General features: G+C 39.1%; 1 protein-coding gene across 2 annotated transcripts; it reads right to left on the reverse strand.

Annotated features, from left to right (window-relative positions):
• Positions 1 to 1,046: 1,046 nt before the first annotated feature.
• klhl3 (kelch-like family member 3) lies at positions 1,047 to 23,664 on the reverse strand. Of its 2 annotated transcripts, none has more exons than XM_023288231.3 (15): positions 23,421 to 23,664; positions 20,200 to 20,334; positions 18,358 to 18,464; positions 18,148 to 18,269; positions 15,414 to 15,576; positions 14,992 to 15,101; positions 12,559 to 12,675; positions 11,432 to 11,581; positions 10,853 to 10,970; positions 9,555 to 9,752; positions 6,927 to 7,028; positions 6,713 to 6,841; positions 5,008 to 5,148; positions 3,898 to 4,041; positions 1,047 to 3,749 (listed from the first exon to the last, which is right to left on the reverse strand). In XM_023288231.3, the coding sequence occupies exons 1-15, from the start codon at positions 23,468 to 23,470 to the stop codon at positions 3,721 to 3,723; spliced, it is 1,815 nt and encodes a 604-aa protein (XP_023143999.1). In that variant the 5' UTR covers positions 23,471 to 23,664; the 3' UTR covers positions 1,047 to 3,720. The 2 variants fall into 2 exon arrangements, with proteins under 2 accessions (XP_023143999.1, XP_035812234.1); XM_035956341.2 differs by having other exon boundaries at positions 20,200 to 20,358; positions 23,421 to 23,521.
• Positions 23,665 to 25,663: the final 1,999 nt, after the last annotated feature.

The following is a 25,663-nucleotide window of genomic DNA, read 5'->3' on the forward strand; positions in this document are numbered from 1 at the left end:
TGCTCACCTGGTTCACACCGCAGGGGTCAAACAGCTGCTAATCAGACTAGCTGGGCCTGTCAATCAAACAGCAACGGCCACGCCCACTGAAGCGCTACATCACAGCATGATTTATGCAATTAAAATATCTGCAATTTTAAAACTGCAAAACAAAACTGCAACATATTTATTTTTGCACTTTCAACTACATTGTAAAAAAAATTACGTTTTTGATTGCAATTTTTAACAATTTACTAATATTTTACAGATCATCCGTGTTCACTAGTAAAATCAGAGCAAAAGCTAACTTTAAAAAAAAAAAGGCCCAAAACTGTAAACACTTTTTCCCCAACATTTGACTGTGAAGTTAGACTATTTTGTACTCTATTTAAATCAGCAAAAATATTATTTTACATGTTTGCTGTGATTTGAAAGAAAAATCATGTGTATTACAGGAAACTACTAAAATCACAGAACAAAAGTATTCAGTTCATTAAAATGCTAACCACTAAAAAAACAGGACAAAACTGTAATCAATGTCTACATTAAAAAATAAAACGTTTTTACAAATGATACTTTGTTCTTTTTCAACATTTGACTGTACAATTTGACATTTTCTTACTGTATTTAAATCAGCAACAATATGTTTCCCAGAAATTTATTGTTATTTGAAAAAATATATGTATTAAAGAATGAAAAAAGTGGTAAATTGTTTTTTTTCTAAAATTCTTAGCACATTTTCCCTGTTTTGTTAAATTACACGCATCACTAAAGTCACAGAACAAAAGTATTCAGTTGATTAAAATGTACTTGGAAGAAAAATCTCAGTTTATGTTCTTCTATGTGGCAAATAAACAAATAAAAGCTTAGTATAAATGCATAATTTTACCCTTTCAGGCACTTAATAAAAGTGGGTTTTGAGTTTTTTGGTTTTTTTGCTAAGTAACCCTGCTTAGTTTTTGTGCTAAAGTTTTACAAATCATCTGTAAACACAGTGAACCAGCCTCAGAAAGTCCAAACATCAGGTCACATGAACATGTCGGTTAATGAACTCACAAAGCCAACTGTTTGGTTCACAACATCCACAGTTTATATTAAAAATAGAACATCTGCACTCAGTAAGAACATTATTAATCAGGAAATTTCAGCGACCACAAAGATTCTCACTTCAAAGCCCATTTAGTAGCTGCTGTGGAGATTGTGACCCTCATCAACACGACTAAATGCTCTGTAAGGTAAAATACATTAATCAAGAATTGACTCTGAACATCAACCACACGTGTTGTTTTACATTTTAGTCACCAAACTGCATATAGTATTAAGTTTTTGTTGATTATGGTCTGTAGAATCACAATGCTTATAGAGTGAAAAATGCTTTTTTCATGAGTTTCTATTATTTTCTGAACAATGTCAAGTAAATACGACCTGAATTAGCTTGAGACAGATACCAGTGAACTGTGTGGAGTTTGTATTTTGAGAAACGTAGTGATGACAGTTTTGACTGTGAGGAAAAATCTTTTTCGGTAGTGGGTTCAGGTGCTGATGAAAGGCTTCAGTGTCCTCATCTGTGCCTGGAATCACCTCTTATCTGCTGCCAAGTGCATTCAATTTACCTCCACCCATGTTATTGAAGAGTCTGATTCTCAGTTTGTGATCCATGCTTTGTTGCTAAAGTGAAAACGTGTGACAACATTTCAGATCTAGTGTGCAGTGCTACCTTATTAAAAAGCTCCAACTTGAATTTTGTGCTCCAAATACTCCTGAACCGGTGCTCCCTGTTGATTCTCTCAAAAGACTGGAATGTTCACAGTGATCACTTACAGCATCTTCAGCATGTTTCAAGCCGCTTTAAGTCTGGAATCATAAGAACTGAAACTAACATGAAACATTCACTCATAAACCTGCATGTCTGGATAACACTAATAACTAACAACAGTACAGTCTTATTAGCATTTTACGTACTTCCAATGTCGTCAAGTAACTCTATGATTTTTGGAAGATCACAGACAGAAATCAAAGGTTGGCCCAAAAAAAAAAAAAAAAAACTTTTATAAAACAGCTTCGATAAAACTATATTCTTCAAAGCGATGGCACCATTCAGTGAACTAAATAACTACATCTAAAATATACCCACCGTCATCACAATGGATGTGATGAGGGCACAAATGCAACATTATCAGGCTGAGAAAATGACTCCGATATTAGTAATGCTATGTGATCAACTGAACCAAAACAATAAATAAAAATCTTAAACCTGCATCATTTACATGATAATTTTACAATTGAACTTTTACAGTGCATTTTGATATACTCCGTAAGACAATGAAGAGAGACAATTCATTATTTCAGTTCGTTACTAAGCGATAAAAACATCTCCAGCATTGTTCTGATTCTGATCATCGTAACTGGCACATTTTTCGTTTACAATTTCTGATGATTATTGGCTTTTAAACGGTGAATTTAAAAGCTCCCGTGAGCGCGATCAGTAACAGACAGACAGCAGAGCAGCCGTCTGTCCGACAGCAGGTCGGCGATCCAGTTCATTGGTCAGTCAGAAAGACGGGGAGACGTCGAGCCGGCCGACGGGTGAGTCAGACAGCCAGCCTGCCGGTCTGCATCAGTCAGTGCAAGTGATCAGTGCATCAGTAGTGTGGTGAATCAAGTTCCACCACTTCAGATCAACTGGCTCGGGCCTGAAGCCACAGCAGTGGTGCTCAGCCACTTTGAAAACTCAAAAATATTAAATATGACACTTACTTTGCATATAAGATGTTTTGTACATTCTTTATCATATCTTGCAGCTCTTTTTAGAAGATGGCCTTTGAGATGAGAACCGATACTTCCTGGCAACCGAGACGTAACCACGCAGCAACTCGTTTTTCATTTAGTCCGACCGCTGGACCTGCTGATGGTTGGCACAACAGTCAAACAGCTCGATTCACTTCTCACATTCAAGCTGAGAAAATAGTTGCCACAAGCTTTTTTTGTATCCTAAGAACAGGGGCAAGTCTTCTTTTTATTTTAAAATGGCTCCCATTGCGCACCCGCGATTCCAGGGTTATGAAGATAGCTCTTGCAACAGCCAATCACAGGCCAGCGTTGCAATGTGCAGATTATTGCAGCGACATCCTTAATGTTGTAAGCAGCCAGTCTGCCTGAAGCAGCGCGTTTTGTGCAGCCAGTCGACATTTTGTCAGCTGGTGTTTCAAAGTATTCAGTTCTCAGAGTTTGACACGGTCCATCACGTAAATGCTATTATACCACTGAGCTTCAAAAGCACTTCATCCATTTGGCGCATCCATATCAATTCCTTCCTGGCAGTGAGTCTTTCCAACGTCCACATCTGAGTGAGTCTCATGCCAGCTGATGCAGCTGCTAGGTATGTGCTTGGCGTTTGAAAACTTCTCTTCAGAAGTTTGTATAAGCCCACATCCTGAGGCTGTTGCTTCCTATCCAGTGCAAGAGGGTCCTTAAAAGTCAGGATCTCACAGAGCTCTAATGGAAATGGCTTAGAGACAGCAACAACTTCAGGTTGTCGGGTTAAAGCCCTCAAAACACACACACAAAAAAATCAAGATTGATCTGTGATTGCGTTAGCTGAGGATTGAGGGCGTCTCATCTTTGTGGATAATATTTCTTTTAGGCGTTACTTCTCCATTTGCCTGTTGAGCTTCAGATGTCAGGATGAGTCTCTGTGCAACTGGCTGCTGACTCAGAGCTGATGCTGTGTGAGGCCTCCGGTCATAGCGGCTTGTCAATCACTGCTACTCCTGAAGGAGTGACAAATGATGGTCAGTGAGAGAAAACAGCTTTACCAACATCATAGGCACCCTATGCTATGTCTTTGACAGCACAATTTGCACATCAATTACATGCTCTTTTATACATTGTTCTCCATCCATCCATCCTGAGACCTACCAGCATAGCTGCGTCCGTTGCTCATGTTGGTGGGAATGAGGCTCCACTTGTCTGTGGCTGGGTTATAAAACTCTACAGAGGAAAGGTTACAGGACCCGTCGTCTCCTCCGATCACGTACAGCAGCCCGTTAATGGCACAGACACCTGGAGAGGAGAGTAGAACACATTTAACAACTCTGCATGTTCAACGAATTTTACTCACTTATTTTATGTCTGTCTTGGTTTTGATGAATTAGAATACAAACCCTGGTAAATAAAACCCACAGTAAATATTATAACATGTGGAAAACAACATGAAAATATACCATCATGTCTACATCAGCATACAGACACCTGCAATTAATATCTTCCATTTTATAGAACAGTACAGGAATTTTGTTTAACAAAACAACCAGTACACACTGTTTATGTGTGGTAAGTGTGACTTAAATTACAAAGGTTCTACTTGTGTTTCTGCAAGTTTTCAGTCGTGCATTTCAGCCACTATTCGGTAAACATCCAGTAGGTGCTTTACAGGTTTAACATTTTTTATTTCATTAGCCAGTAGAGTAATATCTCTCTGGAGCCAAACTGAAATTACGGTATCCTGATGGAGGTTTTCACTTCAAAAACAGAAGAATATGTGTGGCTTCATGATATTTCAGCAGTTTATTAGCTATTGTAGTCGATCTACTCTGAAGTTTGAACAATAATGCTTTTTTTCAGGTATCTCCAACTATGCACTATTCATACTTCAGTCAATGAACAGCATTAGCTTAAAAATGTTTCATATTTCACACATTACAATCTTTTACGGAACTTAAAAATCAAGCTTTCCACAGAATAGAGAAGAAATACATTAGAAGTGTGTAAAGGTGACACACCTACTTGTACACACTTTTGTACACACCTAGTGCTGACACTCTACAGAAGCTGCTAAAAACATTTTTTCTGCATGGTCACGGAGCTTCTGCCTGCTGTTCCATGACTCTACAGCACTGAATTCCAATATAATGTCGAAGGTCAATGACATCGTAAACCGAGGACCGACTGTACTTAACATAAACCACAACTACACTCGACTGAGCTCTCTGTAAAATCCACCTGCTGTGTGTCTGTTCTTTGTCTGACCTGCGTTTCGTCGACACATGTTCATGTCGCACACCAGTCTCCAGCTGTTGGTCTGTGGGTCGTACACCTCAACGCTCTTCCTCACCAGAGGACCGTCGTGTCCACCTGCTGCATACAGCTGACCGCCCAACACACCCACACCTGGACGAGAAGAAGAACACAGAAAAATGTTGCAGAGTCATGTTTTCATTACATTCTGTTACATTATCACCTGATCTGCTGGTTACATTTTCTCGTTTAACCACTTAACTGCAACATGTGAGAAAATACAGCAAGTTGCCTGCTATGATTTATGAAAGACAAAGACAGTATATTGAAATTCCTTATTTTATCTGGCCAAAACTCCAAAATATTAGGCTTTAGAAGATTTAATACCAATACCATAATAGTCTACTGATGGACTAATTCATTGACTTCTTTGTTTTGTTGAAGCACCGTTCATATTGAGTGTAACGAATTAAAATATGCTGCTCAAAAAATGAAGGGAACACTTAATCATCACAGTATAACATCAATTCAACTAAACTTCTGCGATATCGATCCGTCCAGTTAGATAGTGTAAGTGATTCAACCCTCAGTCAGTTAATAATTCAGTTTTCCACTGCCCAATCATTGATATGCAATGTGCAATTTATTGAGGAAAAAATGACATGAGAATGAAGTGTTCCCTTAAAATCTTTTGAGCAATTTAATTTTGTTCTTTGTAGCATTTTTGCTGATACAGTAGTGATCAAGGTCCACCAGAGGGTGCTGTTGCTTCATAAGAAACTGGCAGCAAGCGCTCAATATTGTTTCATCAACTATAGCACAGCATCATGTGATAATGTTGGCTTAAGGCAGGAGTGTCAAAGTCATTTTAGTTCAGTGGCCACATTCAGCCCAGTTTGATCTCAAATGGGCTGGACCAGTTAAATCAGAGCATAATAACCTATAAATAACCACAACTCCAATTTTTTCCTTTGTTTTAGTGCAAAAAAGGTACATTCTGAAAATGTTCACATTTAAAGGAATTGTCTTTTTTACAAAACATCAACAACCTGAAATTTCTTAAGAAAAGTAAGTGAAATTTCAACAATACTATGTCTCAGTTTATCATTTACACATTACAACTACAAAGGAAGACAACATTTAGTCACAGGTATCTGGAACTGAACGCCAGAAGTATTTTACTTTATGATCAAAACGACAAAAGACAAAAAACAACAAAAACAAGACAAAATATTATAAAAACGAGACCCAAAGTGACAAAAAAAATGGACAAACGACACAAGGCAGAAAAAAATACACAAAATGACAAAAATGAGAAAGAAACAACTAAAACGTGAGACAAATGACAAACATCTGTCAAAACACACGACCAAAAACAAGACAAAATATGATTAAAACGAGGCACAAAATGACAAAAGAACAATGAACAATCTAGTATTTTACTTTATGATCAAAAAAAATTGTCATGGTCTTGAAATTATTTTAAATTTATAGTTTTACTAATTTATAATCTGCAGCTACTGTCTTCTCTGTAATTTTTACCCTTTGAGGGCCGGTGTTGGCCCACGGGTCGCGTGTTTGACACCCCTTGCTTAAGCCATATAATATACCTGGCAACATTACTGTGCCATTAGTGGAAAATGTGTCCACTGCTGCTCCCTCAGTGCATTTTGTATGCTGAGTAGGGCAGGATACAGTGTGTGTTTGTTGTGTTTACCTGCTCCACTTCGACGTGTGCTCATGTCGGCCACATAACACCACTGATCAGACACCGGGTCGTACTCTTCCACGGTACTGAGACACTGACGTGAGGCTCCGTCATAACCTCCTACCGCGTACAGCTTACCTGCAGGCAAACACACAGTCGTTAAAATAAGTGGTATTTCGATTTTGTGTTTTCATTGGAATGGCGACGCAAGCTTTATTCTTACCATCCACCACCCCTACACCCACACTGCTGCGTCGTGTGTTCATGGAGGCCACGTAGATCCACTCATTGGTTTTATGGTTATACGTCTCCACTGTGGACAAACCTGGAACAGAGATGCAAAGACAGGAAGGGACACAGAGATGATACGGCTGAAAAAGTAGACAAACAGAAAAACAAGCAGGAAGGCAAACAAAAAAAGGTGAATAGCAGTAAATGGTTACTGAGCGTGTTTGTGCATTAGTCTGTGGGTGTTTTTCATCCAGCAGAAAGGCCTTTTAAGGTTACATCTACACTAATACATTTTTGTTTTTGAATGCCATTTTGAAACAAAAATTAGCTCTCTCTACAGATATTTTGCAAAATGAACATTTACCTCCACCTCTGAGCTTCTCATCCAAACACAGACAGTGTTTCAGGTCGGTCAGCATGACTATATGTGTTTCCATGTGGATATGGAGAGTTTGGAAAGCGATGATGTTAAATGTCAACGTTGTGAATGCCCATTGGTACTTTGTGTAATGATCACGTGCCTGAACTTGGTGTTGCCTCTGCATCTGAATCCGCAGTTTGAAGCCCATAGAAACGACAAAATGAAAGGATTTTCCGGTCTGGCATTTGACGTATCATTGATGTAGATTGGTCCAACATGTTTATCACACTGTGGTCATGTTTGCATCCTCATGTGTATGGACATATTTTGTAAAATGATGGTTGTGTGGAAAGCATTTTTTTTTTTTTAACTGAACAGATCAGTCTAGAAAAATATCCAAAGATCACAGAAACATTCTCTGTCCTTTCCAATGCCTGACGATGCAGATCACGTCACCCTTCCTGTACACTGAGCAGGGACTGGACTTGGAAACTACTATAGAGGTAATATTATGGTGAAAAATAGGACAAGGGATTTATTTGCTTAGACCAAGGGTGTCAAACGTGTGGCCCGCGGACCAAAACTGGCCCTCCAGAGGGTCCAATCTGGCCCGCAGGACGACTTTGTAAAGTGTAAAAATTACAGAGAAGACATTAACTGCAAATTGTAAACTTGTAAAACTATAAATTTAAAAATAATTTCTAGACCATGACAAGTTCTTTTGATCTTAAAGTAAAATATTAGATTGCTCATTGTTCTTTTGTCATTTTGTCTCATTTTTATAATATTTTGTCTTGTTCTTATTTTTTTTTGTCTAACTTGTCGTTTGTCTCAAGTTTTTGTCATTTTGTGTCTTGTTTTTGTCATTTGTATAATTTTTTTTTGTCTCGTTTGTGTCGTCCGTCTCATTTTTTATCATTTTGTTTCTGCTTTTGTCGTTTTGTCTCATTTTTGTAATATTCTGCCTTGTTTTTGTTGTTTTTTTCTTTTATTGTCTGACTTTTGTCATTTTGATCAAGTAAAATATTATACCATTCAGTGCCAGTGCTACTTATGTTTCTTAAGAAATTTCAGTTTGTTCATGATGTTTTGTAGAAAGATAATTCCTTAAATGTGAACATTTTCAGAAATTTTTTTTTTTGCACTAAAACAAAAGAAAAAATGTGGATTTGTCGTTATTCATAGATCATTATGCTCTGATTTTACTGGTCCGGCCAACTTGAGATCAGATTGGGATGTATGTGGCCCCTGTACTAAAATGAGTTTAACACCCCTGGCTTAGACCAAAAACAAAGTAATATCACTACTGAAAGTATAAGACGGTGATGGCGGCAGAAAACATAATTTGGGAGTTATGGCGTCACACATCAGTGAAGGACACTGATAAGACCCAAACAGGAAGCAAACATTGGCATCATTGTTTAAAAAAGTCTCAGTTTCTGGCCATTCAGACTGAAGCTGAATTACAAGGTTGTCAAGCTGAAAACTAGTCAGCAGTGTTTCCAAACAGTTTCAGTTTTGGAAACACCAGAGCAGAGCGACACAAACGTTCCAAAGAAAAACCTATCAGTGTGGATGTAGCTCAAGAGAAGAAAATGGCTCCCCCGCCTCCTGGGTCTAATGTTAACACTGCAGTTGTGCTACTATAAGCAATTATATCTGCTCACACTGGTGGTACAATGCAGCTGAAGAAGAGAGAATAGTCAAATATTGATGGAAAGTCTGATGGGGAAAATTGCTTTAAAAAAAATTTGGTGCACGTATTTGCAATTTTGGGGATTTTTTCAAGGCTGAAAATACTTGTCTTGACCTGTATGGGAACTAGTGTAGTGTGCATCACTGTGGGTCAATAATTAACAATCTGTAAAGTTAAGGAAGGGTGTGAAAGTTAAACACATTCAGACCTTGTTAAATGTATATCTAAGTACTAGTCATAAACTGCAGACTTTCAACAATCCATCTCATTATAAAGCTTTGTCAGCCTGGTTAGCACCAAGTATAACTTTAAACTGCAGAGTCTAAACGTTCCTACTCTCAAGTTTTGCTTTAGTTTTACAGTCCCACACAATATCCAGAATTATAAAACATATTTTCACCATGAGCAGCAACTGGATGACTGCAATCCTCCAGAAATTAGTATTTTCTGTACCTTTTTCACAGCTTCCACAACTTAAAATCTGTTTTGTGCATGTTACTCAACAGCAGATATAAACAATAACCTCCTGCTAATAACTACTAGCATGGTTGCGTTTTGTGTACCTATGCTTCCGTTAAAGCCTCCCACAGCATACAGTAAATCCCCCAACACAGCAGCTCCCAGTGTGCTGCGTCTCTCCTGCATGCTGGCCACTGCACTCCACTGGTCTCTGACTCCGTCGTACACGTCCACCGTTCGCTCCCGCAGCGAACTGTTGAAGCCTCCGACTGCATACACTCGCCCTCCCATAGAAACCACACCTGGAACAAAGAGAAAGAATCTGAGCATGTCATGGCAGATAAAAATGTACTGAAACTGATTCATATTTTGAAATGCATTTCAATTTTTGGACGTTTAAGGTAAAAGTGGCTCTGAAGGTGTAAGCCCGTTAAAAACAGTTTGTTTACATGTTGTCTCATTGGCTTTGGTTTCATGACACCAACCAAAAATTTTGTTTTACTGTAGAATTACAGATTGTTTTTCCCCACATTTTATATTCTTCACTTTTTGCCAAAGGTTACTGTACAGTAAAAAAAATAGTGCAAATTTGACTGCCACCAAATTTTAACATATTCATATTAAATAGGAATGTGTGAAGCTCGTGATGTTACATTTTTATTAAGATGCTGCCAGCTGATATGTTCATTCAGCTCTGAGATCCTGAGATTGTATTCATTGCTTTGCATATTTATCTTATTGTGTCACTACACAGCCAACAGTCAGAGTGCAGAAGTTGTCTGTCATTGTTTATAATATAGATCAGGGCTTCCGACTGTGAACAAAATGGTCGCATTTGCAATCTCTTTATGAGAGTGAGGGAGTTAAAATTTCAAGTGGTTGCATTGAGCGAGTGCATGATGATCACTAAGCTGTACTGGTGTCGCTTTAACCGGCACAGACAGCTTCTGTGTTAACCACAGTGGTGGAAGGTAGTACATCTTTAATTTCAGTGTATTGTAGTCTTTACGCTTAAAAATGCGATCTTTATGTGAAAAGTGGAGCACACCTACATGCACTGCACATAGAAAAGAGCGCATGTAGAAAAAAATCCTTCGGTTTCATCTGGGACAAATCTGACATTACAACTCCCTAGTTTAACTCTTTTCAAAATAATTGTGGTCACACACCTGTCAGAGCACTGCAGCTACCAAGCAGCAGCTACATACAGCAGAGTGCAATGTGAGGCATTTAGGGAACATTGGTAAATTGTAGCGTCTATTGATAAGAAGATATTCAGCAAGGGATACATTTTGCCTGTGACAAGGTGGGAGGTGTGACTAAATGAGTAAGTTGGTGACACAAGTGGAAAAAGTTACTCTGGAGCCTGGTAGATACTATACACTGAAACACTCAAACAAACCTGCTCGGCAGCGTCTTGAGGGCAAGTCTGCTACTTGGTACCAGCGATCTTCCTGGAAGTCGTAACACTCCACACTGCAGATGGCCTTCGGAGCCTGACCACCCACCACAATCATCACCTGTACATGTACAGAGTCAGGGTTAGACTGATCACAGTAAGAAAACAAGAAAAGCACTCAGAGACTACTTCGCCAAGGCTGCTCAGTCATACTGTTCACTTGTTGTCATAGTTACAGTGACGCCGAGTCACTATCTCGCAATGATACCAAAATCTTTAACAAATCTGTGGATCCAGACTATAAGCTTCATCACTGCCAAAATCTAATCAGTTGGTCCTTGTATCATTTCTGACCTTCCCTGAAAATTTCATCCAAATCCCTTCATCCGTTTCTGAGTAATGTTGCACACAGAAAGACAGGCAGACAAACAGAGGGACAAACGTACAGCGATTGTCACATAACTCTGCCACGTTCCTTGGCAGAATTATAAGCAGCAGCTTAGCATAAGGTGCACACGTGATTGTTTTAGTAAGAACTACAAGTTCCATGTGTCACATCAAACATCATGTTTGTCTGTAAACCTTTGGGATGCTGATCGGAGTTCGTGGTCGTGTCCTGTCATTCTTGATGAGGTGCCGCTGGTCAGCCGGCAGCAGGTGATACTTCATTGCTTCTATGAGAAAATCTTTGCAGGTGTTGTTGTTCTTTATCAAAGCTTCCTCCTCAACAATCTGAAACAGGGAGCATATTTCACCTTCATTTACTGAACAAAATAACAGTGCAGGACACTATCATGCAGTGTACTTTCATGTACTTGAGTAAGCAGGTTATTAGGCCTCTGGGGGTAAAATGATTTTAAATACAAGGATGCATTGCTCCATGTAATGATCTCTCCTTTCATCCAGCCAATCCGCCGTTATCATGCTTGTTTACAATCTATTGTTATACACACGTGTACTCAGAAAAAGCTAATTAGAAATCCGGTTTTCTGCATAAATGGCAAAAAATCCACTTTCTCTAGAGAAATCTAGCTTGGGGAAAAAACTGTTTTCTTCTAAACCCCTACCTTGATTATGGAAAGCAGGTTTCTTCATTGTACGACATTAAAGAAAGCAGCCAAGTGGAAAAAGCTCCCTGCAACCCAGTTACTAAAATGAATGTAATAGCAGTAATAATAGGCAGTGGGCCCAAGAACTGACTAATATACTGTACATTCAAAAAGAAAGCAGTGAATTATTACAATATCTACCCAACTCACTCCAGTAAATTCTGAACTACAATGCAATTAGTTTCAGGCATTGTAGTCCACTCAAATGATGGTTAGATATTGCATTTCTTTAAAATAAGCTTTGCAGGGGACCAAAATACATTGTGAAGCAACTAAAGCTTTTTGGTCAACTTTATGTGTGGATGTAGCAGCACCTGGACTTACAGCTAGATCTCGATTTGTTTTCCACTCATTAAAGGTAATTCTTCTAAACTAAAGGCCACTAAAGGCTCTTGGAGAACTAATGTAACATCTTGAGGCCTGAATTTACCACAATATTTCTGCACATGGAATGATTTAGAAGAATGAGAAACCTGAATGTTTGGTGGTCAGAGATTTCATATCAGGTTACATTTTTTCATTTCACGATGCAGCAGGCAGTGCGAAATGAATAAAGTTTAAAGTGAATTTTTGCAGAGCACAGCAGAAAATGTCTTTCACCTGCACCAGGTAATCTCTGGACAGTAGTGGAAGTCTGACATGCTCCATTAGTTTGGGCATGTGCTCCAGGCGAGCTGGCTTATTGTGTTTGATCCAAGATATCATTGCCTCAAACACCTGGGAGAGAAATGAAAATAAGAGTCAGACAGCAGCAAAGAAGAGAGCACAACGAGGTAACATGGACTCAGATGATGAGACAAAGAATTAAAAAAAAGACAGGGTGATTTTTTTTACAAATGTTTTCACATTCCTAGTTTGAAGTTATTTTCTTTGCCCTGATTCGTCTTCAAAACACAGCGACTTGTCTATGTCAGCACTTCACTTCACACTTCTTTGGTGTGAAAAACGCAGATTTTTTTGCAATCAGAAGCCAAAACCAAGAAGAAAATGTATTTACACAAGCAGAGTTTTAGCACATCACAACACCTGGTCCAAAGCTTTGTGAAGTGGGCGTGACTGGCGCTTTTGGGAAGCTGTTGGGCGTCAGAAATGTGTGGGTTGAGAGGGTTTCAGACACTGTTTGACAATCTGATGAGCACTTCGCCTGAAAGGTTACTGGTGTGTATGTCCCAATCTCAGCAATTTAGCTTTTGTGAGAACTGCAGTGCTTGAGCTGCAGATACTGTGTTCTTTCATAGTGAAATAACAATATTGATTACTCCCAGCAGCAATCAACATAACACAGGGTGAAGCCCTTTGTTTTCCACCGCACCCGCTCAGAACAGTAATCTAATGTTCCATATTCATTGATCTGCACACATTCACACTTGATCATCTCTAAATGGCCTGTGGAGCAGCTCGACTGGAGCAAACGAGGGACTGAGTGTCCCTCCTGTGGAGCACAAAGGACATCAGTGATGGCAGTTGAAGGAAAAAGGATCGTTACTCAGTTCCCATCCAGAACTTTTCTTCTCTTTCAGTGTTCAAACTAACTTACCGACGAAACCAAAACTGGAAACCCTCTAAAATTACACAAAAGCTAGATCCATTTCAGATTGACAAGAGACATATATCTTATAATATGATGCAGTGCCTCAGCTTAAAGGTAACAATCAGAAGTAATTCTGCCATGTATTGCTGAAATTTTCCATACCACAACAAGGAGTGAGAAAATCATACTCACTTCCTTGTTGTAAGGTCAAATTGACAGTAGTGTGTTTCACTTGGTGAAAAAAACACTACATAAAGCTACAAACTAGTGGCAGAAGCTGCAAAGCCACCAGCTTTCATGGTTATATCTAAATAAAGTCCAACATTAATATTAACACAATGGCTTTAGCAACACTGATTAAAGGAGCTGTACACTGTTGTTGTGCAGGTCATTCATTGACAGAAGCACCACATGTATATAGAAAAACAACTAATTCAGGGGTAATTTCAGGTAATTCACAAAGTTAATGGTTCAGATAAAATCATGGCTTTTGAATCATGATTTTTTGGGGGGGATTAAAAAGGACACAGACGGTGCCATAACTGTCACTGTCATCCGCTTTTAATATGCTTCATTTATGTTGAGCTTGGCACTGCAGGTCTGCAACAAGATTTAGGGAATTAGTTCGTCTAGAGGCAGAGGTATGTTTTCAGTGTCTTTTGTTTGTGTGAAAACAGGATTACTGGATCACTTTCTTTAAAATGCAAGATAGGGAATTCCCCTAGGTGGAGGACTACCCTCTTTAAGTGCTCCTCTAGTCATTTTAAAAAGTAACACTGGCAGTAAAAGTGTATTTATTCCAGTGTTCATGTGAACTGCAGGGGGGAATCTGTATGGATCACAGCTCAACTACAGTGCATTACACCACTAGTCCATTTCTATGAATATGATGTGACTTAAAGGGTAGCAGTAGAAAGCAACCATATTTTAATTGTGCGTGGAAGCTCTCAAAATGAAATACTAGGAAGTTTTCCCATTTTATTTTTTAACAAAACTGACTTGTCCTATGTAGCTAATTTACAAACTTAATTTCACACCAATAAAATGCAGAAATTAACAGAGCAGTCACTGAATGTGTCTGCAGATGCAGTCTGTTTGATAAGTCATGTGGAGTATGACAGTGTCAAGGTATCTGTGTTTCTGTCTGACTGAACCAGCCGACACCTTGACTGCTGCTGCTCTGACAGCAGGATGACACACAGCTGTTCTGTCAAAGTCTTCCTGTTGACTGGCTAACCACAGTCCGACATGCCATCCTCTAGAATACATCTGCTGCCAGGTTCGACCGATCATATTTAGCAAGTATCGGAAGGGACACCAATCTTATTAAAGCTATCGAATTTACTTTAGATATCCTAATCCTGTCCCTTTCACAGTATGTGTGTTATTTTGCACGGATGAGAAATCCCATATAAATTCAAGTCTTTCATATCTTGTCACTCACAAGGGGAGAGAGAATTTTTAAAAATCTGTAAGTATTTGTGTCCACAGTGCTGTCTGACCTTTTCCTCAGTAGAGACAGTGAGTTTGTCACTGGAGATGAGGCTGCACACCTGCTGTAGAGAAAGACCCAGAAACTCCTCACCCTGCACCACCTCAGTGAAATGCTGCTCTGAGAGACACAAACATGCAGGGTTACACGCAGCACAGATTAAGTGTTTCAGCTAACACGCTCCATGAATACACATGATATCGGACAAATCTCAAATGTTAATATTGTTGTTTTTTCTTCTTAAGAGATGTCTCTGGTGTCCTTTTCAACATGCAATACAGTCCCCTGATATCTAGCAGCTTTCCAACGGTTTTAGCATTTTCAAAGCAGGCAAAACTAGCTGTTAAATAAAAGTACCACAACCTACCACACATGCACGTACACGCACACGGTGGCAGCGATGACTTGTGATGCAAACAGCAAAAGGCTTACCAGCGTATGCGTGGGCCTGGTTGAGAAGCTGTGTGCATGTGTGCAGGTCAGCGAAGGCTCGGATGCCCAGACAGTTGGTGGGGTGAAGCTGAGACTGCAGGAATTCACAACAAACCTGACGAACATCCATCAGCTGGAGGAGACTGGCAGCAGGCAGCAGAACCTGACAGAAAAGGAAACAGGATTTTATTAGAGAAAGGACTTCACTTGAAGAAACGAAAGGGACCTGCAGGTATGTGTTTGAAAAATAACATGGCAGAGAGCAGTTGATGCCCACTTACAGCCAAAGATTTTGAAAATATTTGGTAGAAGGAAGTCAGTGAGTTGTTTACGGGTACAACCATTCTCTGTGCAAACAACTCAAAGCTCCATCAACCTTGCTGGTCTGTCGTTCAGTTTGTTAACTCACAAGCTACTCAACTAATCTGCCAAAACATTGGCTGTGAGTTAATTCAGCAAGCTAAACATGAACCTATTTGTTTGTTTTTGTTTTTTTTAAAGTATAAATAAACTACTTCACCCTTTCTCTATTGTGTAGCCTTACAACCACCCTAAGCAGTTATTTAGATAACACACAGCAGTGCGGCAAAGCGGCTCAAGTACTGGTGACACACACTACAGTAACAGACACGAAAATACTAAACAACAGTTTGTAACACACTCAAACATTATTTTAGAATTCTAGGAAGTTATCACAGTGGCAACTATTTCATCAAAATGATCACAAGGTTAACATAGACAGTGTTCACGTTACAAACAAATGCACCAGAATTGTGCAGTGGCATCAACTGAAGCTGATGATGTTACACTGCAGCAACTGTTGGGCCAAGTTAATTTTTTATTGCTGCACAACACAGCTCTCAGTTGTATAAGTGGCTGGAAAAAGGGTCTGTCAGTGTCGACAGGGAGTTAGTCAGCGCACTGTGGAAAGCATGATGCTAACAGACAAAGCTACGGTTAGAAGCATCGCTACACATTAGCTTAACTAGGTCAGTGAGACGGTCTCTGTGTGCCGCTGCACCTCTCTGTCCATCTGCACACTCACTCATCCTCTGAGTCAGTATTGTTACCGTCTCCTCTGTTTCCTGTGCACAGCTGCCATGAAACCTTGTGTCTTCTAAAAGGGAGCATCAGGCCCACTTACACACTGTTTACAGCAGCTGTGACACACTAACACACACACACACAATGGACTGCAAGCAGGACAAACAACACAGACTGTCCAGAAAAAACACTCAGTTTGAAGAAATTGAAAGTAAACGCGGTGTTTTACTGAATATAATAGTGAAAACACAAATTACACACTCCCGAGTGAGCCAATCAGGCAGGCACGTTGATAACAGTGGGAGGATTTCCTGCCTCTCTCCATGCACACTTCCTGTGCTAATAATCGGAGGAAGTATCCTGCCTTCAGCTGCATCAAGCTGAGCTGTGAGCAGAGCCATGCATCTACCAAGAGTTAATGTCGTAGAGATAAACAAGGCCTCAATCCTGCACTTTCACAGCAAAACACTCCTCACAATCACTACCTCCTCTGACATCCTCCATAGTAAACATGTGCTCCTCAAACGGGTTTGTTCTGACCATTCTGAATTTGAAGGAAAAACCAAAGACTTCAAGTGACGAGGCTTTAAGAGCAACTTCCCTTATTGAGCATGCAGTCGTGTGCAGCACTTACCCTTACAGACAATAACCTAGAATTTATGTTACTATATTGTGATAGGTAAAAACACTGATATGTGAAAAAAAAACATTTAAAGTAATAACAAAATCACGACTTTACCAAAAACAAGCCTGTTTATTTTGCTCCTCAATCAGTCTCAGACATACAGTTTTAGCCAATTAAATAAGATTTAAGAGTTTAATGTAGAAGTCTGTCTTGAAATTTGCAAAGAAAGGATAGGCACTGTCACAAACTGGATTTTTGTGGCATTTTGTAAATCAAAAAGTTAACTGTACAATGGTAGCTACTAGATTTTAGAGCAAAAGTTCAAAACATGCATTCTGAATTAGAGATTTGGCAAAAGGGGCTTAAAGTTTCATAACTGCACTCACAGCTCATAGAACTACTCTGAAATTCTTAAAGACTAAAGGCCACTTTATTTGTATGAACCCCACTTTTATTACCAGACGTGTGCATAAACTGCTGGACAAAAAACAAAGGTCCACACAAAGAAAAAGGTCAAAGGCAGCAGTTAGAAGAAAAGTTTCCATCTGAATAACAAGGAAGTTCTGACTAATGCAGGTTTCTTTTTGCTGGAGGTGGCAGTGCTGCTTTGATTTAGTTATCCAAACTGTATAAAAGGAAAAATGTGTGACAAAATGAACGGCGTTGGTGTTTGAAATGCAGCTACATGTCGACTTCTTCAACCTTAGACCCACAACAGAGGAGAGGAATAGCTAATGTCTATTTTTCATTACTCTTATTAATAGTCCAAGATTTAAAAGTAGCCGCTGCTGCTTGCTTTTAGCACCACAAAGGGTTGTTTTACAGCAACTGGTATCAAGAAAGATAATGCATGCTCACTCTCATGCATGAATTAAACATCAGTAATAGCCTAAATTCAACCATGATTCATGATGATGAAAAATAGAAATGTAGGCTTACTGTTAATACTTCAAGCAAAACCAGGTTTGAAGACAAGATAAAAGCCACAATAACAGAAGAAAAACTGAAAGAGGAATCAAGTAAATATAGGAAAACGCTCATCAACACTGTCTAACACACACTCACCTGGACATTGTCTTCCGTGACCTCGATCTCAGTTGTGTAAATGTAGTCGACCAGTTTTCTCAGGGTCGGACCGTCCACTTCTCTGATCTCCACCTGATGGGCTTTGCTCTCGCTCATATCACCTGCACATAAAGAAAACAGCTAAACGGAACAGCATACTCACACATCAGCTACAATGCCGAACAAACAACAGTGTGCATGTGTGTGTACCTGTGAACATGGCACAGAAGTAGGGGCTACAGGACGCTAAGACCACCCTGTGAGCTGGCACTTCCACGCTCCCTGCCACCAGCTGGACGTCACACAGCATCTTTTTACTGGAGGACAGGGATTGACAGATAGTTTTATTTATGAGACTTAACGTGATCATGGTTCACCTCGTCTAAAGGTTCTGCTACGTGCTGCAAGAACTATAAACAAAAGAAAGAAAAGGACAAAAAAAGAAGAGCTCCCCTGGCTGACTATTGTGAAGAAACATTTTTAATTACCTGTATTTACCAAAATGTTTGTTATAGAGGGTAAATATCAAAATTAAATATGCAAACATGAGGCAGGAAAGAAGCGTATCTTGGCGGTCAATGGAGAATACGGCTGCAAGCAAATGTGCAAATTAAGGGAATTTAAAATGACTATAAAATACATTGACTTCAGCCAGTTGTGTTCAGTGTCAAATTTCAGTATCATAATTTACAAACCGAAAAAAACACTTGACATACTCTCCAGAGTCGCCTTCAAAATACAAAATATCTTTCATGTATTCACAAACTTGAAGTCTTACTCCTCTCAGAAATGGTTTACTGTTCATAAAATCTGTATTTATCAGTGATTTTAAGATTTCTTCCTAAAAAAAATGAACTTTTCTTCATTCCAAGTCTCTAAACACATGTCCAAAAAAAGAGCTTCAAACCCATAGTGCAGAGCTTTTGTTTTGTTGTAATAACTCAAACATGGATGCCTCGCTGTCAGTCGCTTTCTTTTAAAGACTGTAATCATTCCTATGAATGGAAACTTTCTTTCCATCTGGGAATGTTTCTTGGATGTTTCCTATTTTTTTCCACCACAACCTCCAACATACTCGTAGTTTTAGGTTATGGTGAGTTGATCGATTAGTTGTCAACTACTGGATGAAGTGGCAACTATTTTGATCAAAAAAATAATTGGTTTAAGTCATTTTTTTTAAACATTTAAATTATTTTTAAATTCTCTGATCCCAGCTTTTTAAAATTCATTTCTTCTTGTTTCTTCTCCTTTTGAACAGAAAACTGAATGTCCTTGTCTGGCTGTGGACGAGACAAGACATTTGAGCCCGTCGACGTGGACTCTGAGAAACACTGATTGAAACTTCTCACAGTTTTTTTTGGACACTGTACACACCAAAGAACTAACCTTCTTGGTTGAAGTCTTACTTGTCGTTGCTGTATTCTTTGTCTGTCTCATTTTAGCTGCCCCCTCTCTAGCTCTGACAAACCAACTGTTGCTTGGTCACAGAAAATGAACTGCTCCAAATGTGCCAGAGCGCGAATGTAACCACAGAAGTCTAGTACATGCAAATATAAAAGTTAACTTCCAATATTTACTCTGGCTTTTGGACACCAAAAAATGCTCATCACTAACATGTTTCAGATAACTGAAAGGTGTTTTATCACCTCTATTAATGGCAGATGTGCAAATAGCTTAGAGCCATCATGTCAGTCATACAGCAAAGTAGGAAAAAAAGCACATCACCATCAAATCAAAGTGGATTGCCAGTATCTGTTTTTGACCGTGTCACTTTTTTTTTTTTTAGGTGAACTTTCAAGTTTAAAAATGGAAGCGTTCCAGTTCAGGCAGAAGTAATTCACTGCTGCACTGACATTTTCAGACAAGGCAGATGAAACCAAAGATGAATATGTGCTAATATATTATTTTTGACTCGTTCACTAAAGCCTCTTCACTCTCAAAACAAAAAAATAATAAAAAATGCAGGGTACAGTTAAATCTCTATATGTGTACTTGGCTTCAAACTTTCTTTAGGAACAAATGACACTGGCAGCAGCAGCAGCAACAACACACCTTCTCAGGTCGTTCATCAGCTGAAACGCTTTCCTCATGTGGGTCTGGTTGAAGGTGTGCATCCCTCCATTCACCGTGTCCTCCTCTGATTCTGTGGTGCAGTTTGGATGCGGTGATGCCGGTGTGGCCACCAGACTGGTAAGACATGAGAGGCAGTGTCTGGATCAATGGAGATAGATGGTGACCCATCAGTTAGACAGGCTACTTCATGGTTTACTCCTGGGACTTTAGAAAAGAGGATGGGACATACTGAACATAATTAAGCCTCTGCAACCAAGTCTAACTAAAAGAAGCAAACTGAGCTCTTTAAATACACAGATTCATGAACAGATTTTGCTATTCATTCCACTTTTTTTTTTTTAAATCACTGTTTATTCTCATGATTCAAAAAACTGCAAGACATGGGGGGATGATTTTTGGCAAAGTTCACTGCCTACCAGTGTTAGCTATTTTTGAATGCTTGCGTGATGCCACTAACCCATCCTCCTTTAATAATCCTCAGGTCTTCATGGTAATCTGCTTTGGTTGTCATGAAACTCAGATGCTGCACAAAAGGCACTCCATAACCAAATTTTCATCAAGAATGAATGACGCATTAACTAATGTCACTTTTTTATATAAAGAATTAAACACTTTGTCAGTAAGCTTTGTTTAAAAAAAAAAAAAAAACAAGAGACAAGGTAGAGTAAGTGTGAAGGGGAAGTTAACAAATTTTGATTGCTGGATTAAATACTGCATATAATATGGGAAAACAGATATTTGGCAACTGCTCAATATTCTAAAACACAGTTTAAACTGTACCTATTCCACTGATCTCTTATTATATTAGGAGGATGCTGCAACCAGTGTCCTCAACAGACTGGAAAAAGTGTGATTTTATACCTTATTTGTAGAGTGGAATAGCTTTATTGTCAACATACATGGAGGCACGACAAAAATATAAACCTTTGTCAGGTTAGTTTAAGGTTAGGACAAAAAAAAACAATTGCGAGAAGATGCACTATATTACAAAGTACTGTACATATGTGATAGTCAAATATGTTGGATTGACTGCACTGATAGCGATTTTATTTTGAAAAATGAGGTAAAATGCCTATAACATGTGGAATCAAAATGATGTTTTCAAGTCAAATTCAGCAATAACAGTCACTGACTACATTTCTATGGCATCATGTCTCCATACATAAAAATTATTGCAATGACACCTATGCATTGAGGTATACATATTTTATATTTGGGGGAACAAAAAGAACCAGGTTGGTACTTAGTGTAAATATATATAATTGCATGTACCATGATATAAGAATAAGCCCCTATTCTCCACTTCTAAAGTCCATTATATGTAAACCTATTCCATTAAACTAATGGATGCCACTATATTTATGCTGTAAATGCACTAAATAACCATTCAAGCATGACAATTTGAGGATGCTTGTTGTATCCAAGATAAATGTGTGAAAGCATTCCCTGACCCATATCCATTAATCATATTCTCAAGTCACGTGGACTTAAAGGACATATTTTTTCTTCAGGTCGACAAATCCCATGAGGTAGTCCAAATCAGCGACGGGTCAATCTCAGTACTGTTCCCTATTCGGTCTGTGTCATTCTTTCTGCAAGAGTTAAAGATAAAGCTGAACGATTTGGGGGAAATGTCTAATGCAACCTATTGAATAAGAGCTTAATTTAAAACATGATGGAGAATTACCACATAAGACACAATCAGAGGACGGATCATCACACAGGAAGGACGGCATGAATTTGTAAAACTAATGACAAAACATTTTGGACCAGCTACACTGTAAAATGTGAGAGGTATGGCTACTGGGCTCATACTGGGCTTATGTCAGACAGACCAGTGTACATACCTGAACTACATAGTATACATTAATCAATGGCCAAGCCAAAACAACACCTGAAAGTTTCAGAGCGCTTCATTTGAATGAAATTAAAGCATTAGTCTTAGTATTTAATGGGCACACTTCATATATCCTGAAAATGCAGTCTTTACAATTTGCTCTCTGCATTATTTTAAATTGCAACTCTGATTTTAAAATCGTTTAATTTGATAGGTAGACACAAATATATGTGAGTTTATTACTTTTAAAATGCTAACTAATTTCATTCACAGCAGGGTAGTGTATTTTTTCCACACACATGACTTAAGCAGAGGTGATTTGTGCATTTATTAGGGGGTACTTTGTTGTGTTGAATTTGTCTATGTTTACGCGTGGTTTTGGTCGTTTGACGGGGATTAAATGACACCAAAATAAAACTAACACAACCTGGTTTATTTTCTCAAGCTCACTCAGACAGGTTTACAAAGAAAAATGACTGTTACCCTGTTTGGTAGTGTGGAAATCTGACCTTTCAGTGGGGTTTATATATCAGGAAATCAGGCTTTAAATTCAGCGTTTAACCACACGTGAGTCGCATCAAGCTGAAAGCAGCACTGATAACAGGGCATCAGCTTGGTCTCATGTCTTCCAGTGTTTGTTAGAAAATGCTTGGCTGTCTTCACTGTGCATCTACTGTACCGTGTGTTATCTCAACTCTCACAATGACCCACACACCACTGACACACAACTTGAAGGAGTAATGATGCAGCTCCTCAAACACACTAGATGGTAATGCAAGACACGACAGCACAAGTCCGTCAACTGCTTAGTATACATTATTCAGTCCATTAGGTCACAGGAAGCTTTGTGTGCAACAATAAAGGCGGTTTTAACGGGGAATAGTGTTTGTTTTGAGCTTGTTGTGCGTCAACCTGGCGAGCAGGCAGGCTAGCTCCTAGCATTGCTAACCATTTAACTTCATTGCTAACATAAGCTGACAGCTACCGTTAACTGCCATAAATCACTGCTAAAATGGCGTGGGGAAAAAAAAACAAAACATTTATTTTAGGATCGTTACGAGCCAGTCCGTATTCAGTTCAATGTGAGAAAGCAACAGCGTCCACGACAGGTGCCCAAATGTCGACATGTTAACTTTGGTTAGCAACTTGAGTGCATCAGCTGAGCGGCGATGCTAGCTAACTTGACGAAGCTAACCAGTCAACACGGCTAGCCCGAGTTCGTGCGACAGGAAAAGAGCTCTTGGGCTGCCCGTGTTGGGTTTATGGCCGGTGGATCATGTGGGCTAAAATGTTATCCAACAGATGCAGAAGCAGCGTGAATCACAGCTTTACCAAAATAATCCCCAGTGCTGAGCCAACTCACCCCAACGACACACCGTCCATCCTCCCGGAGTCAGACACCACGGCGGGCATGAGCGCTGAGCGGCCACAGATCGTCTATTACCGGATGAACCACTGCGCTGTGTAGAAGCGGCGCCGGCACTGGTGTCCTCTACTATATAAAATAAAACTTTCAAGGGAAACTTTTAAGGAATCATTGGAATTTTCTTCCTGAAGGTTTTGCAAATTTTGAGAAATTTGGGGAATTGTTTTGCTGATTTTTTTTTATTTTTTTCACACAAGGAAACAATATTTTTTTTTGTGCCCGTAAAAGAGGACAACAGGAGGGTTAAAAAAAAAAAAAACTTTTTGTAGTGGGTACCGTTACACAAGTGGGGACAAATGGTTTTGAGCAAAATTTTACATACACTTGTAAATACTGTGTACATCATGGCAGTCCTGTGTTTCCAATCATTCTTAAAACAGATTTTTTTTAAATCATGGAATTGTTGAAAAACATGCATCTTTGTCACAAAAGTCAATCATGCATTTAGTAATTTTTTTCTCACACGTTTATTGTAGGTTTTCTGGAAATATAACAAAATCTGCTGGGTCAAAAATAGACATACAGAAACTTGAAATAATACTAGTAATGTACAAAGTTGTGTTGATCAAATTTGCTTTGTGGAGTGCCTCTTACCCTCCTGTGACTGACTACGGTTGATTACTTGTGGTGACTTTTCAAAACCAATTTAATAAGTGCCCATTGCACTCACTAGACTCAGTCACAAACACCACAATGGGAAAATCTAAGGAGCTGAGTACAGATTTGAAGAAGCAAATCATTTACTTGAAGAAGCCAGGAAAGTCCCTTCTCAAAATTCTCAAAATCTCAAAATTAACTGTGCAAATCATTGTAAGTATGAAATGCATGGTGCTGGCATCACCAAAAAGCAGGTCTATAGTGAATAAGAAGCTGCTGGAACACAGGTATCAGTGTCCACAGTCAAGTGTGTTTTACAATGCCGTGAGCTGACAGGCTGCCATGCCAGAAGGAAGCTCTTCCTTCAGAAATGGCACCTTAAGGGTCGGCTGAAGTTTGCTGCTGATCACGTGGACAAAGATACAGATTTCTGGAGATAATTTCTGTGGTCAGGTGAAACAAAAACTGAGCTTTTTGGCCACAATGACTAGCAGTATGTTTGGAGGATAGAAGGTGAGGCCTTTAACCCCATGAACACCAAATCTACCATCAAGCATGGTGGTGGCAGTATTATGCTCTGGGGCTGCTTTGTTGCCAGTGGCACAGGTGCTTTACACAAAGTAAATTGAATAATGAGAAGAAGGACTACCTCCACATTCTTCAGCAAACCTAAAATCATCAGTCATAGAGTTGGATCTCAGATGCTGTAGGGTGTTCTAACAAGACAGTAAGCCCAAACACACACAAAAGGTGGTAAACAGATGATTAAATCAGGCTAGATTTAAGTTTTTAGACTGATTTCCCTGAAGTTCTGACTTCAACCCCATCTTGAACCTTTAGACTATGATGAAGAAACAAGTCCTTGTCAGAAGGCCAACAAATTTAGTTTAACGGTACCAATTCTGTCAAGAGGAGTGGTCAGACATACGACCAGAAGTTTGTAGATGGCTCCCAAAAGCACCTAGTTGAGATGAAAATGGCCAAAGGATGTTAAACCTAATATTAGCATTGCTGCATGCATATTTTTGACCCAGCAGATCATGTCATATTTCTAGAATACCTATAATAAATCTATAAAATAACCAAAATGCATGACTGTTTTCTGTAATAAAGATGCATGTCTTTCAATGATTTCAGCATAAAAAGTTAGGAGGTGTAGGAGTCAATAGAAACTTAAGACTGCTATGGTATACATGGTCTTACCAAGCGTATGTAAATTTTTGTTCACCACTATAGGTCTGTGCACTCCTCACTGCATTTGACTGCATATACAATTTTGCTAAGCGTGAGTGTGAGCATTTTATCCCTAGGGTGAACCAATATTTGTCTCAGAGTGTAGCTGAACTTGAAGTCCACCAGACTGTAGTGTTTGGAGAAAATCTGACTGAGTTTCTCAGGTATACCAGCCGTACGAGGGATGACAATGTTGCTCCACTTGTTCTTCTGTTATTCTCTGTTGGATGCTGTGCTATTTTCTAGATCTCTTTGATGAATTCATGAAGGCCCAGTTGGGATAGACACAGGTTTTAGGTACTTTCTTAGAGTGTGTATTTCTTTTTTTTCCCTCTACCTTGGTGGAGACA

The sequence above is a fragment of the Amphiprion ocellaris genome, chromosome 13 (genome assembly GCF_022539595.1).
Source record: "Amphiprion ocellaris isolate individual 3 ecotype Okinawa chromosome 13, ASM2253959v1, whole genome shotgun sequence".
NCBI classification, from domain to species: Eukaryota; Metazoa; Chordata; class Actinopteri; family Pomacentridae; genus Amphiprion; species Amphiprion ocellaris.

Bases quoted from the DNA above. Each gene is read 5' to 3' on its own strand.
- klhl3 (XM_035956341.2), bottom strand. From the start codon at position 23,470: ATGCCCGCCGTGGTGTCTGACTCCGGGAGGATGGACGGTGTGTCGTTG. The intron at 18,465-20,199 runs GTGTGTTGTTGC...CCTGTCCTCCAG, and splicing joins CTGATGAACGACCTGAGAAG to TAAAAAGATGCTGTGTGACG. The intron at 9,753-10,852 runs GTTTGTTTGAGT...TCTTTGTTCCAG, and splicing joins CTCAAGACGCTGCCGAGCAG to GTGTGGTTTCTATGGGAGGG.